Below are 17,971 nucleotides of genomic sequence, written 5' to 3'. Positions count from 1 at the left end.
GGTCCTGAGTTCAATTCCCAGCAACCACATGGTGGCTCACAACCATCTATCATGAGATCTGGTTCCTTCTTCTGGTGTGCAGGTATACATGATCAATAAATAAATCTTTAAGAGAGAGAGAGAGAGAGAGAGAGAGAGAGAGAGAGAGAGAGAAAGAGAGAGAGAGAGAGAGAGAGAGAGAGAATATGAAATCTTTAGCCAGGCGGTGGTGGCACACGCCTTTAATCCAAGGCAGGAGGATCGCTGTGAGTTCGAGGCCAGCCTGGTCTACAAAGTGAGTCCAGGACAACCAAGGCTACACAGAGAAACCCTGTCTCAAAAAAAAAAAAAAAGAAAGAAAAGAAAAGAAAAAAAAAGAAAGAAAGAAAAAAGAGAAAAAGAAAGAAAGAAAAAGAACACTATCTGCTCTTCCAGATGTCCTGACTTCAATTCCCAGCAACCACATGGTGGCTCACAACCATCTATAATGTGTTCTGATGCTCTTTCCTGGATGCAGGTGTACATGCAGGTAGAGTGCTCATATGCATATAAATAAATAAATATTTTAAAATATGAATGGGAGGAGGAATACATTAGGTTCTTATCACCTGAGTTTTTAGCAGTAGTTTGGATTTTCTTAACAGCTTCAGAATTTGAGTGAGTGCAATACAGACAGAGGGATAACACACACCAGTAATCCCTGCACTCTGGAAGCTGAGGTAGGAAATTCTCAAGTTTGATGCCAGCCTAGGCGGCACTGTGAGATGGAGGCCAGCTTAGGCTGTTGTGAGACTCTGTCTTAAAAATAAATTTAAAAAGTGTAAAGGCCCGCGTGGATGTCCACTGTTACTCCTACGATCAAACAGAATCCCTAGCTATTTAAAAAAAAAAAAAAAAAAGTTAAGATCTCAGACCTTAGAAATCCTGACATTCTCCATCCTGAATCCATTCCCCTCTGTTTTCCCTCCTGTCTCCCTTCAGCTACCTTCCTGAACTTTTTTGTAGTCTAGACTGGTCTAGAACTCATTCTGTGAGTGGGGACATCCTCCACTACTCAGCAGTCTCGGCAGCCCTGATGAACGTATGATGTCACCTTTCCTCCCATGACGCATCCTTTCTTGCCTCCCACCCTGTCCAAGGCCCATCCCACATCCTAGAATAATCCATTCATTAAGACTTGCCTGCTGTCAGTGACGCACGATGCCTACGTGGTCTCTGCCCTCACTTACTTATTAAATCCAATGTCTGGCCATGATGGTGAATGGGAGGTGGAGGTGGAGGGATCTATAGTTGAAAGTCACCCTCTGCTACACAGAAAAGTTCGAAGTCGCCCTTACTTACTGGAGACCCTTCTCAAAAATGAAAAGACATCGGAAAGGAGGACTTCCTTCAGCGGTACACATCTTTCCGATCACTATTGTCAGTTTAGATGTCAACCAATGTTATGCCTTATTTTGATAGGAGAAACAATACGTCTATCACAGATTCTCTCATTTCAATTCGCTCTTCTCAGTGAACCCTAGCCATGTCGTCGATATGGATTGGACAGCTCGTCTGTCATTCTTCTCTAGGGGGCGGGTACCGGAGCCTAAGGGGACGGTGCATTGGTTGGCCGGGCTCTGGTGGGTGGGGCAGCGGGTCTTTGGCAGCAGATGAAGTGGCAGCGCCGGAGCTGGCAAAGGCCGCTGTCACTCGGGGCGGCTTAGTGAGAGAGCCACGACCATCAGGTTTCCGGGATCCCAGAGCAGAGGAGTCCGCGAGCAGGGACATCGGCAGCGACGCAGTGCTGGAACGGCGATGGCGGCGTTCTCGGCGCAGGTAGGGCGGCCCCGTGCTGGGCCTCTCCTCTTGGGGGCGTCAGTGCTGTGGGGCCCCGTGGGGGAAACTGAGCCAGAACCCTTGCTAGGAGCCTCGACGAGTCATTCCCAGCACTCTGGCTTCCACTCACCCTCCTCCCAGTTCCCCACAGGGTCCCTCCCAGGGCTTCTAGGATTCCACGGCTCTTTCTCGCAGAGACCCCCACAGGCTCAGGACCCCTGTACAATTTTTTCCCAGGACCCCTCTCTAAGAACCTGTCCAGGGCTTCCCCATCCTCCAATCTGCAGACGTGCAGCTCCCTCCAGCGTCCCCCCTGCAGTCCACAACCCCAGTCCTACGATCCCTCCCATCTGCAGGTCCCTTGTCTTTCAGTCCCCCCTGAACCCCTCACTCGGGTTCCTGTGTTCTGTCTGTGTCTAGCCTGCACTCCCATCCTCTCCAAGCAGTCCAAGATCAGAATCATATATATACTATTTTCTTCTGACTCCAGAAACCCCTGCCTTGCCCCTTAAATGGGAAGATTCCCAACTGAATCCACAGACATCTCCTCAGCCTGCTGGCTTTGGCACCCCCTCCTGTTCAAGGGTACCACTAAAAGAAAATGACTTCCGGTATTCTGAAACTGTTGCTGATCTTGACCCATCTAGATCTCCGCTCCCTGAAAAATATGGACTCAGGACTTCCCAAAAGATAATGCTGATCCCATCCCCCATAGACACACCCTCCCCACCCACCTTACTGAGAGACACACACTTAGATACCCCTAACACATACAGAAACCTAGGAGCTCAACGCAGACCCAGGCTCAGGAGAGGGAGGCCCTCCTCCCTAATTTACACATACACACACACACACCATAGGGAGTGAGACGTTCCAGCTGCTCCTGGCCCCAATCCTAAAGTCTGACCAGACTGATAGGACCAGCATCCCTGAGCCTATGGGAACTGTTGGCATCAGAGAGATGATAGAGTCTGCGCTGCCATCCAAGGTGCCCATCAAGGTCAGCTTCTGACAGCCCTGTGAGTTCTGTCCCCCACCACCAATGTTTGGTCAACACAGGGCGTGACAGGTTAAGGGTGTGCCAGAAGTTCTGGACCAGGGACCAGGAGCTGGGAACCAGCATGGTTCCTTCAAGGGACGCGTGAGTTCTTCTGAGGCTAAGTGGGTGGGCTTCGCCCTTCAGGCCAGAGTGTAGCAAGTGTGATCCGTATGACAGTACACACCATCAGGCACTCACGGGCAGAAAGGGATCTGAAATTGGGGAAATTGGGGGAAGGTGCAAACCATACCATCTGCAGGAAAGCCAGAGCCAAGCAGGAGAAGGAAGGAGGTTGTTCAGAAATAGATAGCAGGTGCCCCATGTCTAACCCTAGTTGGAGAAGACGCCCATCCCTCTGAGGGACCTTTCCAATGCCCTCTTGCCATAACTTCCCTCCACTTTACTGTCGCTCTCGGCATGGATTGGTGTGCTTGTGAAATCTTTTGTTTGTGGTAGCAATGGCGGGTGGGTATTTCACATATGTGTAAATACACAAGTGTGTTCATGTACCAGTGGAGTCCAGGAGTCAACCTTGGCTGTTATTCCTCAGGATATATTCATTTTGGTTTTTTATTTTTGTGGAGTTTTGTTGTTGTTGTTGTTGTTTTTGCTGCTGTTGTTGTTCTGGTATGTTTACCTGTTTTATTTGATGTCTATGGGTGTTCTGCCTGCATGTTTATCCAGGCCCATCATGTCCAAAAAGAGGGTGGAAGATTCCTTAGAAAACTAGGCTACAGCCAATTGTAAGCTGCCCTGTGGGTCTTGGGAATCAAACCCTGGTTCTCTTCAAGAGCAGCCAGTGCTCTTAACCACTGAGCCATCTCTCTAAACACTGTCCACCTTTTTTTTTTTTAAATAGGTCTCAGCAAGGCAGTGTTGGTGCATGCTTTTAATCCCAGCACTTAGAAGGCAGAAGCAGGGGAATCCCTGTGATTTTAAGGCCAGCTTGCTGTACCCAGCCAGTCCCAGGACAGCCAGGGCTGATGGAGGAAACCCTATCTTGAAAAACAAGAACCCGGTGTTGTGCCACAGGCCTTTAATCCCAGCACTCGGGAGGCAGAGACAGGTGGATCTCTTTAAGTTCAAGGGCAGCCTGGACTACAAAGTGACTCCCAGACTGCCAGGGCTGTTACACAGAGAAACCCTGTCTTGAAAAAGAAACAAACAAAGAAAACCAAACCAAACAAGCAAACAAAGATTTAAAAAGAAAAAGAAATGAGTCTCTCATTGGGGCCCAGGGACCCTCCTGTGTCTGCTCCCCTGGTACTGATGTTACTAGCACATGCCACCATGCCTAGCTTTTACATGATGTTAGGGATGAAACACAGGTCCTGGTGCTTGCATGAAGAGTACCTGTCTATTTCCCTGGCCCTATAAAATAGGGATGTTAAGTTGTTAGTTTTTGCACGCACGCTCGCGCGCACGCACACACAGTGTACTTGTATGTTCTGCACATGGGCACAGTGTCTGTGCAGGTGCACTCGTGTGCTTGTGCATGTGGAGGGCAGAGACTGACATTGAGCGTCTTCCTCTGTTGTGCTCCACTTTGATCTAAGACAGCATCTCTTGCTGAACACGAAGCTCTCCAGTTTGTCTAGCGAGCCAGCTTGCCGAGGGATCCCGTCTCTGTCTCCCAGGTGCTTGAATTACAGATGGCCACCATCCCTTCTCTTATTTTCATTTTTAATAATTTGTTAATTTATGTCCCTGTTTGGCCTCCATGTGTGTCTATCATGTGCAATGCCCACAGGTTAAATAGGGCATCACCTCCTATGAAATTAGATGTACAGACAGTTGTGAGTGCCAATGTGGGTGCTGAGACCTGAACTCGGGTCCTCTGCGAGAACAGCCAGTGCTCTAAACCGCTGATCCATCTCTCCATCCCCTCCTGACCATCTGTGACCTGGGTTCTGTGAGTCCAAACACTGCTTGTACAGCAAACTCTGTATCTCCAGAGCCATCTCCGCAGAACCCCCATGAAATCATTTCACTGATGCCTATCTCCCACAGCTGTGTGAGCAGTCCCCTGAGAGGAAGATGCCTGTCAGTGTTTCTCACGGGAGAATCCCAGACTCATATAGCAGTTTCTCAGCAAAGTGTGTTTGGTTTTTACCAGCGAATGGGCTTCCCTCCCTCAGCCATTCCTGCAACAGAGAGGTCAGATCTGTCTGCCTTGGTTAAAAGTAGTGCTGAAGGGAAGGCCAATCTGCCTCACCTGTACCCACCATCCAGCTTGAGGAGCCCAGGAAGCTGGCACAGATGACAAATACATCTTCAGCTGTGCACCTGCCACAGGAAGCCCTTGTAAAGGGCTTTGATGTTCTTCCCCTGTCATTTTCTTTTTTCTTTTCTTTCTTTCTTTTTTTTTTTTTTTTAAGATTTATTCATTATGTATAGTGTTTTGCCTGCATGTACACCTGCACGCCAGAAGAGGGAACCAGATCACATTATAGATGATTGTGAGCCACCATATGGTTGTGGGAATTGAACTCAGGACCTTTAGGAGAGTAGCCACTGCTCTTAACCTCTGAGCCATCTCTCCAACCCCCCTCCTCTGTCATTTTCAAGGACATTAAATAGAGAAAATGAAGAAAGTTGCCCTTAAGTGAACCTGTTACATTGGCAGAAAATAAGCTGGTAAGGATACAGAACATACACTTATTTTTTTAGGTTAGATGAAAATCTATAGGTCATACTGGTCCAGCCTTAGATTTTCACCTGAAGGTGTTTTGCTTGCTACTGATGCTCTTATTATTCATCTTTTGGATCTTCCACAGGATAGTCCTGTATAGTTACCTCTCTATTGCTGTGTTGAAAACATCCTTCCACAGCAGTTTATAAAAGAAAGCATTAAACTGGGCTTGTAGTTCCAGAGAGTTAGAGTCCATGGTGGCCAAGTAAACACATGGGAGAAGGAAAAGCTGAGAGCTCACGTTGTGACCCTCAAACAGGAGTTAGACAGCACGCTGGGCGTGGCCTGAGTCTTTTGAAGCTTCAGAGCCCACTCCCATGGCACACAGATGTAAAACGGCCATCCCTCTAATCCTTCCCAAACAGTTCCATCACCTGGGAAACAAGCATGGAAATACATGGCTCTGTGATGCTGTTCTCATTTAACTGCGCTCTGTTTCTCCAACTCATAGACAGTGAGTACATGCTGCCTTGTCCTTAAGTGAGGCTGCTGTGTTTGCAACACACAGTGCTATGGAATGAGCACTCCTGTTCCACAATGAAAGAACCAAAGCATAGTAAGGGATGAACAGACCAAATCAAGACCAAAATCCAGCAGGGCAAACATCAAATCTTGTAGCTCCATGTCCGGCATCTTGAAATCATGATGAATTTGCTGGACTCCAAAAGACTTAGCTATTTCCACTGCTCCAGCCCTGTCAGATGCAGCACACACAGCCAGCTCAGCACATTCCTGCAGCTTTGTCAAATGATGCCCCCACGGTCCTCCTAGTTCCAGTCTTCCGTGTATGGTATTCTAATTCACTTACTTAAAAGTAGGTTAGAGTGCTTGGAGAGACTGTGCAGTGGGTGAGAGCACTTGCTCCTCTTTGTACAGTCCCAGGTTCCATGTCTAGCACTCACGTGAGAGCTCAAAAATGTCTCTAAGTACAATTCCACGATTAACCATAAAGCTTAATCACTGGTGTAAGCTGGTACCTGGCCATGACTTGGCTGAGTATAGCAATGAGAGGTTGGCCTATGAGACCCGACATTTAGATTTAAAAATTAGTCACGGGACTGGAGATTTGGCTCAGTGGTTAAGAGTACTTGTTGTTCTTGCAAGGACCCAGGTTCGATTCCCAGCACCCAAATGGAGGCTTCTCAAGCACCAGCAAGTGTGGCTCACAGACACACATGAAACAAAACAAGCATACAATAATAAAATTCAGCCGGGTGGGGTGGTGCACGCCGTTAATCCCAAAAGGCAGAGACAGGATCACTGTGAATTCAAGGCCAGCCTGGTCTACAAAGTGAGTTCCAGGACAGCCAAGGCTACATAGAGAAACCCTATCTGGGAAAAAACCAATTAATTAAATATACATAAAATTTAAAAAAAAATCTAAAACGTAAAAAAAAAAAAGAAGCCAGGCGTGTTGGAGAACACCTTTATTCCCTGCACTGGTGATTAACTTGTGAGTTCAAGGCCAGCCTGGCCTACAAATCGAGTCTAGGACAGTCAGGGCTGTTACACAGAGAAACCCTATCTGGAAAAATCTTAAAAAAAAAAAAAAAATTAGTCACACAAAAACATACTTTCCAAGGGACCATGAGAAAATTGTTACTGTGATCTTTGCATCAACAAAATAACTGACAATATATGAAGTAAGGAATGGAAGTTATATTATAGCTTATAGTTAGTTCCAGGGGGAAATATTCCATTATGGTGGGAAAGATTTGGGGAGTATTGAAAGTCTAGGTAGGGAATTAGGCCTACAATCAGGAATCAGAGAACAAATAGAAGTTTCCAATAGATGTAAAACTTGAGAACTCCACAGCAATGCATTTCTAAAAGGAGGCTCCATTTCATAAAAGCTGCACAGCTGCATAACGTTGCCAACTTGGGGTCCAGGGTTCCCCTGTGGAAAATATTTCACATTCAAAACAGAAAAGTTAATTTTGGGGCCAAATTTCAGTGACAATGACCTAGGAACACAGGTGAGATGAACACAAAGTCCTTGTTCTCGTGTAACAGTCAGAGAACTAAGGCTATTATGAATCAAGGCATTCAAAACACATTAAGGAAGAAAAGACTCATCGTGGAGACAGGCCATTTCTTCAAAAACAGTTGAAAAGCTACAAAAGGGATGCAGTCTGCAGGGTTCCACAGGAGCCTCCAGGGCCCATGGGTGGGAAAGACTCTGGCTCACTTTAAGGAGAAAGATTAATATTGTACCAAGGAGTTGAGCTTTTGCAGGGAGGTAGAGTCCCACTGTGGTACCAGTAGGTGAGTGTCTGCTTCCTGTATTCCAGAAGTGACAATGACTTAGGGCAGGCTGGTGTGTTCTGCTAAGGTCATTTTGAATGTACTCTGTGATCCAGTCAATTCCAAGTCAATTTACAATCAATACTAAGCTCAGGATGACCTCCCTTGCCTTCTCTCTTCCTACTAGTATCACGGAGGAAGCAATGCTAACACTCATCTAAGCGTAGCATATGAGTGTTATATCAAATGGGGAAATCCTTCCTATAAACTTCAGACAGGGCAATGACAATGTTACTCTACCCATGGGTGAACAAAAAAGTAGAATGGTATTGGGGATTGCAATCCCTCTACAAGTTATATGGACCCCAGGAACAGATTACTTACAATGTGAACATGGAATTTGGAATTTCACTACTTTTCATGCTAATGGATCAAGAAGCTCTATATTAGTGACGCCTGAACCATTTCTCTTCTGTTCTAGGAAGAGAGTCTGAGTGTAATAGGATTTTGTAACTAGGTTACTTTAAGTACTTGTTCACCTTACATGGTGGCCAAAATGTTCTGGAGAGGAGGAAGGCATCTTGCCTTTGTTATCAAGATCAAATTGTTTTCAGTGGTTATCATTAAACCCATTTGTGTGGATTTTTGAAAAGGGGCTTGTTTCAATAGCAAGGATCTCCAGTGCAAAAGAAGTAGTGGCCAGTGTCTCATCCCAACTATAAATAAATAAATGTGACATTAGAAATAATGTCCATTTTGATGTCTAGAATCAGTACCATTTTCTAGGAGAAATTACTGTTAAATGTTTTATTTCTTACGAACTTCTTTGTTACTTATTCAGGCATTTTACAGTATAATCAAGGCTTTCCTCATTTTTTTCCAGGAACAATTTTTTTGGGTTTTTTTTTTTTTTTTTTTTTTTTTTTTTTTTTTTTTTGGTTTTTCGAGACAGAGTCTCTCTGTGTAGCCTTGGCTGTCCTGGACTCACTTTGTAGACCAGGCTGGCCTTGAACTCACAGAGATCCACCTGCCTCTGCCTCCCAAGTGCTGGGATTAAAGGCGTACGCCACCACGCCCGGCTCCAGGAACAATTTTTGTTTGGTTGGTTTTTTGGGTTTTTTTGAGACAAGGTTTCTCTATGTAGCCTTGGCTGTCCTAGACTCACTTTGTAGACCAAACTGGCCTTGAACTCACAGTGATCCTCCTGCCTCTACTTCCTGAGTGATGGGATAAAAGGCATGCACCACCATGCCTGGTTTTCCAACAACAATTTTGAATTGATTATCATATTGAGAAAATACTAATGTCTACAATCTCATTCATCCAAACGTATAACCAAGTCCTATTTCATAGACTTTACCAAATAATATCATGTCTACACCTTTATATATATTCTTGTCACTTGGCGTCAGTCTGGTCAATCCAGTCAGTTCCACCAACCCAACTATCCTAGTCACAGGTAGCAGAACTAAAAAGCTCTAGAGAGTAGTAAGGAAATTATCCATTAGTAATGTGGAGGATGACTCCAAATTATATGTCAGGGATCACTATTAAAAGTATGTTTTAGTAGGAGATGTTGTAGATGTCCACAAATTGATGTCCAGGATCTTTAAATTTTGAGTAATACACAGGACAGTTATATAGTCTCAATTTTGTTAAGCTGATAAAATAACCTAACCCAAAGTATCTTTGGGAGAAAAACATTGATTTGACTCACACTTTCGGGCGTGCTGGCTCACGCCTTTAATCCCAGCATTTGGGAGGCAGTAGCAGGTAGATCACCATGAGTTCCAGGCCAGACTGGTCTACAAAGAGAGTCCAGGACAGCCAAGGCTACACAGGAAACCCTGTCTCAAAAAAAACCAAACCAAACGAAAACAAAAAAAGAAAGAAAGGTACTTTGACTCACACTTTTAATTTACAAGCATTCACACCAGGAACGCATTCTGTTTTCAATATGCTCATTTTCAAACTATTGCAAATACAGTTTAGTATAGCTATTATGATGGATATAGTAAGGCTCACAACCATTTAGCACCAATTTTGAGAGCTGTAGTCACCAATGCCAAGAGGGAGATGAAAAATGCCAATTAGAGAAATATTACAGTAACACCAGCCATCTACAACTTCCACTGGAGAGAAATATCTCAAACCATGCTTCCACCTAACAAAAAAGAACAGAAGAGAATAAGATTTGAGTTGCCAGACATGGAAGACTCCATGTCTTACTGTGAAATAGTAGCAAATGCAAACTTCTCAGCATTCTTTGACCCATACATATGGCAGATGAACAGTTTTCCTACTACTATAATAAAACTGCTGGGAATGCAAATGAGGATGTATACGATTATCCAGGTTGGGACCAAAATGAGGAGCCAGGCTACTTGACTGAGGACACATCAACACCAACCACAACAAACCCATGTGAACCTATGCTTTGTCAGAACTAGACCTTTGTTTGACCCAGACACTGATAGTAGAACACCATGGAAGCATCTTCTCTCTTGAAATACAATACCACCACAATATGGTTCCAAATGCCCAAATTCACTTATTGGACTATGCGCACAATTGAATAGGCTAAATGTGACTGTATTGTGTGTATGTGTGGAAAACTGCAAGTATGGATCTTTCCTAACTAGAACTTTGGAAACATATGTACCCAGGACTTCCATATTTTTTCTACATGATTCTTCCACTACCACAGCTCAAGAAATGGAGCATTGGAGACTTTGTGGCCCATAAGCCTGGACCAAATATATCATAAGCAAGAACTCTGTACAAAGGATCCCAATTTGATGGGACAGATGTCTTTCCAATAATGTGGAAATCCTATGGAAACGGTGAAGGTAGCCTAACACCTTGCGTCATCCATAGAGAAGGATGGGATGAGACCTACAAATTCTTCACAGCCCACTCACTACAAGACAGAATTTGTCAACCCTCTACTTCCACACCAATGGGTACCAGAGTGCCTGTGATGGTGCCTGACCTTGGCCTACCTGCAATACCTAAAGTTACATCTAGGATCCAGAAGATCCCACTCACCTTCCGCTTGAAAAACCTTGCTCTGAGCCTGAATTAAGGAGAATACCAGTCATCTTTCACTCCTCAGAAAACAGATTTGCTGCAAGAAAACCTTTACCATGGATGGTTGCTGGAGCTACGTTGGTTGGCTCCTTGCTTAGAGCTGGCAGAGCATTTTCTTTTGGACATTAATATAGATATGCCAAACATCAGAAATCTTACTGAACAACAAACATTGGCTATTAACACCTTGTCTGGTGGACTAGCTACTACTAATAAACTGATTAAAGGCCTTATCTGGAACTAAATTTATTAAACCAGTCATTGGCAGACAATAACAAGTGTATAAGCTGAAATTTTAAAGATCCTAGCTGGAGCCACGCAAATCTTTCAAAATTATCTGCTACAATATATGCAGAGGAACAAAGAAAAAAAATGTATCCAAGCAAGACTGGCTTTTCAAGGAGTAGAGACAGACCTGTCTCAGCTGTTTTCTACAGGATTTCAGATAGAAATGGCAGTCTACAAGACTACAGGACTCAAGGAAAACCTCTTGGTATGAGCATGGATGTACACTTGGTGTATATGACAATGCAGTGTCAGCTTATCACACACACCTGTTGCCTAGGAAACTTGGGAATGGATTTGTTATACCCCCGTGGACTTGCTGGCCTAATAGAGCGGATGTCTACTACCCACAGGAACAAACCACTTGAAGCCAACAACTTTGTGGCCACCCACCCTCTGTCCAGTGAGCTTCAAATATCATAGCTGACCCCTTTGGTCTTGGCAAACCAACTCACAGACCTTGGCAGTGGAGTCTTCATTGTTCTCTCCTCTAATACTCCACAATTACAGTCAATGCATTATGAAATTTCTGGGAATATTAAGACTCTCGGAGGACTAATTGACAGAATCCAACATTTTTCAGCTATACTCACAGTGGACATGATTGTCTATATCCATAAAGTTGTCAAGTTTAAAAATATATTCTTTATGTTGATAGGATATTAGATTTGATTAAACTTGCTTCCCCATGTGGGGCTTATTCCAGTAGATAAAGGAGAGCTTTTGGCTTTCTGTGTACTTTATATGCCTTTTAGCTTGTACATTTCTTATGATTATATTGGGTTTGCTTAATAAACATCACTTTAGAACTATGAGAATGAGCTTCAGAGGCTACTGTCATACGAGAAGGAACAAACCGGCTGTGTATGATTCCATTAGACACATCTGTGCAAACCACAATTGAAAAACCTTTTTGGCTAGGCGTGGTGGCGCACCTTTAATTCCAGCACTTGAGAGGCAGAGGCAAGGGATCCTCATGAGTTCGAGGCCAGCCTGGTCTACACAGCAAGTCTAGGACAGCCAAGGCTACGTAGAGAAACCTTGTCTCAAAAAAAAAAAAAAGAAAGAAAAATCTTTATTTATTTTTTAAAGGTTTTTCTAAGACAGGGCTTCTCTGTGTGACCTTGGGTCTCACTTTGTAGACTTTGTAGACTCTGCCTCTCAAGTGCCGGGATTAAAGGCATGCACCACCATGTCCAGCTTTTTCGTTTGAGTCTTTTTTGTTGTTGCAAAATCTTCAGGAGATGTATCATCTCCATGGTGACATCTCAAGACAGGAATATTCTATTCCAGGTTCATAGTTCTACTCCACCAAGTCATTGCCATTTTTGCAAATAGAGATGTTCTGTATGCATTGGTCTTCAGCCCTGAGATGACCGTCTCAGGAGATTCACTAGACTTCCTCATGCTTTCTAGTCATCGTTTGCTTTTTCATCATATTAGCCTACACAAAACTGAGAAACAACACTGGAAGCTAATTACCAAGCTTGCTGGCCTCCTAGTTGCTCTTTTTCTTAATAAAAGAAGAAATCCCTGGCCCACAGCCATGACCCATATGCTCCTACTTGACCTTGATCAAATTAGGATTATGTGATGCTAATGGTTTCTTTACCTCAGAGTCCTATACTCCCAACCCTGCTATGCCCTGCTTTACAATTTGTTTGGTTGTTTTGTTTTGTTTTGTTTGAGACAGGGTTTCTCTGTGTAGCCTTGGCTGTCCTAGACTCACTTTGTAGACCAGGCTGGCTTCAAACTCACAGCGATCCTCCTGCCTCTGCCTCCCAAGTGCTGCAATTAAAGGCGTGCGCCACCACGCCCGGCCAACTTTACAATATTTTTGTTTGAAAGTGGTTGCATTGCTTTTATTTCTGAGTATGTTTTCAACTTGGTACTAACAAACCTAGAGAAACTATAAATTTGAGAAAATAGGTATATACCACAGGAATCGTGGCAATATCCTGTGATATATTGTTTTTATTACTTTGTATAATAAGTGTATGCTTTAGTACCTGAGATTTATTTTTCTGCATTTATTTGTTTATTAGTGATTGGAATATTTATTGGATGCTTTCCTCCTTTTCCTGTTGTGGCCAGAAATTGTTGTGCATTTGTTAATAATTCTTGTATGTGATCCTCATCATCACTGTTTACATCTCAAGAACCAGGGGATGGAATTTAATGAGCACAGTTTTTAAAAAATGTCCTTTAGATATGTAAAAATAGTTTAGTCAGGATCCGCACTACATACAAGGCTGCCCCTGATAATCAGAACTCAGTGACATCCCTCACTTAAGATAACCAGACACAGTCCTACATCCCCATGACACCCACTGGACAGTATATAAGCAGAGACCAAGAGGAATGCTCTGCTCTGCACATCTGGAGAGACACCACCGTGATCTGCCCTCTAGCTGGAGTCTCCCCCAGGATCCAGGCCGTCAAATCAGAGACACTTGATACAGATTGGGCCTGACATCACTAAGATAAAGCCACGGAGGTGAGCAGGATTGGAAAAAAAGGCTGAGGACCATAGTTAGGAATTGGGAGTCTGAACCTTGTCTGATGACCTTCTGCATAATAAAATATAACTTCCATCATACTTTGCGTATCTCCCTTCTTGCTTATGACACCCTTCTTAAAATAAAGCTGCTTACTCTATGACATTTTTAACAAAGGGAGTTGAAAACGTGGCACAGAATTAAATGTACTAATATTTGTATTTCAGTAATTTGCTTGAGTAATAAATATTTTTGGCCTAGTGGAAACAACACAATTTTCTTTTAAAAATCATGTTTTATTATAACACAGAATTATAGTTATTGAATGGTCTTAGGAGAGTCAAAAACAGGATATATATTGTGATCAACAGGGTAAGGCTGAAATATAATCAGTTTGATTTTTTGTTTTGTTTTGTTTTTGTTGAAACACGGTTTTATTGTAGTAGCCTTACCCAACCTGCCTCACCTTGAAGACGGGTGCCTGTGAGCTGAGGTGTGGCTTAAGGGAAGGAACTGAGGGAGCCTGGTCATGCTAATAGACTCCACAGACTTCTGTTGGAACAGACACAGGGCACTTTTGCCAGTCCCCTGCACCACCCTGCTTGCTCAGATACAACCCCCCCACCCACCTCAGTTTCCTTCACTAAAGAGCAGATTTCCATGATTAATTTGGTTTAGAGCCGACTGAAAGGTTAAGTCATTAACATAAAAACCTACTTGGAAACATAGTAATTAACAAGTTGGTCAGGATGGGTTTAAAAAGGAATGGTACAATTTAAGTAGGAAATGGGCCTAGTTAATAGAAAGAGTTCTGAAGGCTGATAGCAATCAAATCATGTTGAATAAATCATCAAAAAACTCATTCTGTTTTTTTTTTAATTTAAAAACTTAATAGTTAAATGCAGATATATATAGGGTAGTGTTTTGCTATGTGTCAAAATGCCAGGCAGAAACCCTTTAAGGAAGCAAATGTGTATGTTAGTGAGGAGATTCCAGGGATAATGTGCACAGGAGGGGAAGTCAGTATGTTAATGTAACTCACAGTGGGGTAGCACAGCCCAGGGAATGCCTTGCTCACCCAGGAATCTCCTTGACTTGACCTTTGCACTCTTTTAACTATTCAGCTACCAAGCTTCTGGCAATCTAAAATCGGTGCCTGAATCCAGATGCTTGTTCAGTCCCAGTTTTTCCACTCTTTTTTTAAAAATTTATTTGTTTGTTTATTTATTATGTATACAGTGCACATTAGGTCACATTATAGATGGTTGTGAACCATCATGTGGTTGCTGGGAACTGAACTCAGAACCTCTGCAAGAGCAGACAGTGCTCTTAACCACTGAGCCATCTCTCCAGCCCTAGTTTTTCCACTCTTAAAAACTACTGATGATTCACTTATTACGGACAGTTGTATTCAAACATATTCCATTACATGTCCATTTATAAAAACACAGAAGTAAAACAATCCTGAATTTTTTTGCATGTGAAATAGGGGAATAATTTTCTTAGACGGTTTCTTTCAAAGTCTTATGTATCTTCTGTGCTGTGCAAGACTGGGCATACAAAGAATTAGGAGCCTCCTGGGAAGACCCATGTGTGATGAGTGCTACTCACCTAGCCTGACCATCTCAACCAAAAGAGACACTTTCCAGTGATACTCAACTTGGAAAGTGATTTAGTTCGCTACCGTTGCAGTGGTAGGTGAAGGATGAAAAGCGACTTGTGCAGGAAAAAAATTCATGACATGTGGAATTTCCCTGTAATAGTCAATTACGGAGAAAATCAGGGAGGGAACTAAAGCAGGGAGGAAACTGAAGGCAAGAGCCGAAGCAGGAACCATATTAGTGTGCTGCTTACTAGCGTGGACCTCATAATTTTCCTAGCCTGCTTTCTTATATAACCAGGACAGATAGCTTAAAGGTGGCATTGTCCCAGTTATCTGTGCCCTAAAAATTCAATGATTAATCAAGACAATTCCCTACACAGCAGGTCAATCTTATTAGGTAATTTCTCAATTAAGATTCCCTCTTCTTAGACATTTATATGAGGCACTGCTCCTGGCACCGGCTTCTTTGGTCTTAGTTATTTTCCTATTGCTTTGTATGATACCGTGGCCAAGGCAACTTATAGGAGCAAGTGTTTATTTGGAGCTTAGAGACATAGAATAGAGAATTGAGAGCCATTCAGACTCACATCATGAGCGATGACCAGCTGGTCGTTTTGTTTCTATACTTTAACTCTTAATCTTCTAAGCCGGTAGTGGCTGCTGGTTGTGGCTTCTTCTCTCTGTACATCCACTTTAACTCTTAAACTTCCAGGGTCCACTGGTCTTGGGGAGAGCCTCTAAAAGAAAAGAGAGGTATCCGAATTGAAATGTGAACTCTCAGAATCAGGGGCGGGAGTCTTAATTGTTTGCTCTATCAAAGCCTGCTGGCTCTCCTACGGCCAAAACAGCTCTCTAGCTAAAACCTTTTGTTGTTTAATAGCAGGAGGTCCTAATCAACTAAGCCAGGTGGCTCTTTTAACTCAGAGCACAAGCTGCCACAGCCCTGGCAGTTTCCTGCTGTAAATAACAAGGGGTTGTAAAAAGAAAAACCTTAATTCCTTTTAACTTAAAGACTAGCAGTGAACCGCAGCTTGCTGGGAGCTAGAGACCCTAATTAAGCAGGCTGATAGATAAAATACTCTGGACTGCTTATCTCTTACTAAATTTATTAAAAACTTAGAAGCACGTAAAGACATATGCACATTTGGCAGGCAAAGCAAGCGGAGTTTTATTAACCTCACACACACATGCACACATATAATTAAAAGACAAAACAAGGGAGCTCCCAAAGGCACCATTCGTCCACATATATGTAAACATACAGATATAAATATATAAGTACATGGACAGACAGACAGACAGACACTGTATACAGACAATTAGTCATAAACAGACAGACAGACACATTGGGTTCCCTGGCCAAGTTCCAAGTTTCCGTCCTAGTACCTGAAGGAATTCTTAGCAACAATGCAAAGCACAGGAAAGGTCAGTAAAATCACTGACTTAGACCACTTTATGGGAAGAAAGAAAAGTTCATTTGGCAAAAGAAACTGTTGCATGTCTCTGCATGGCAGAGAACTGTAACTGGTTGTAAAAGCCATATCAGTTTTATGGGGACAGGTTGCAGTGGGATGAAGGCGGTCCAGGGCAGCCTGGGATTTAGCATGGGTATTGGTCTCTTGTAGGCTGTTGGGTCTTCTCATGGACCCCTTTGGGGTGGAAACCGGAAAAAGGGACTTTTCTAAACAGACGGAAATCCACTCCACAAATTCCTGAGGAATGCAGAGTTTTGATATCTGTATATGTTAGCATTCTGCTTCAGTCTGCCTACCTTGTGACGTCACTGCCTACCTGTCACAGGGGCGTGGCCCTGCCCAGGACCATCTAAAAGAATAAACCCTCTTAGTGGTCTCTCTCACTCTTCGTCTTGCTCTCTCTACTTCCCCTCTCTCTTACCTCTCTTCCTCTTCCTCTCTCTTCTCCCTCTTTCTCTCTCTCTGGGGTACCCCTTGGCCTTTCCTTCTCCCCCATGCTCATTTAATAAACTCCTCTACAACATAATCTCTGCTGCCTGGTATCCATCATTTTCTTATTCTTATATGTAAAAGTATATGCACAGCAGTCCTGTTTCCCTGGCAGAGGCTCTCCTGGGCTCTCAGCTGTAGCAGCACTGCTGTTTATGAGTCCCTTTGGACCTTACAGACAGCAGGTGGCGGGATACGAAGAAGAGCCAGAAGAGGATGGCATTTGAGATTGCTCAGCGATTTCCTTAGCTACTTGAGTAAAGTTCACCATTGCTATGAAATTTTAGTAAAAGAGTTTAAGACATGATAGAGCTTTCCAAAAGATTTCTCAGGGGTTGGGAAAAGCTCTTCATGGGTTTGATATCTTGACAGACGATCGCCACACTTTTTTGGTTTCTCAGTTCAAGGATAATTTCTAAAGCATAATACAAGCTGCTGTCAAACAGTTACCTCCGGGCCTCAGTGGTAGTGGCAGGATGGTTTTGTGTTAACTGACAGCAGTCCACACATAATAAATATTGCAGAGATAAACAGTTACCAAGCGTGTGAAGAAGATTCAGTTTCACACTGGTTAGCTGCAGTGTATTATGGGTGTGTGCACAGCCACACCATCTTTTGGAATAGAGAGTATGCCATTTACCTTATTGCTATTGCTATTTTAAGCTTTGGTCACTTTATTGTTTTCCCCCATGTTTTATCTATAGTCTGTTTTAATGTATTATTTTATTCATTTAAGCTTTTTACTGACAAATCCTAAAA

At 43.3% G+C, this 17,971-nt stretch overlaps 1 protein-coding gene across 10 annotated transcripts in view; it reads left to right on the top strand.

The window, feature by feature from the left end:
• Positions 1 to 1,606: 1,606 nt before the first annotated feature.
• Positions 1,607 to 17,971, top strand: part of LOC311585628 (zinc finger protein 120-like) — a gene marked incomplete at its 3' end in the record, with an annotated part of 49,129 nt that continues 32,764 nt past the window's right edge. For all 10 annotated transcript variants that reach the window (XR_014775280.1, XR_014775281.1, XR_014775282.1 and 7 more), the window contains exon 1: positions 1,607 to 1,797. Coding sequence is in view for 1 of the 10 variants with exons in the window: in XM_084761064.1 (XP_084617190.1) it covers positions 1,777 to 1,797 (21 nt within the window). The remainder of the gene's footprint in view (positions 1,798 to 17,971) is intronic.

The sequence above is a fragment of the Acomys minous genome (genome assembly GCF_964271855.1).
Source record: "Acomys minous genome assembly, chromosome: 16".
Taxonomy (NCBI): domain Eukaryota; kingdom Metazoa; phylum Chordata; class Mammalia; order Rodentia; family Muridae; genus Acomys; species Acomys minous.
The sequence above is the reverse complement of the archived record's forward strand: the minus strand, read 5'-3'. Positions and strand labels throughout refer to the sequence as shown.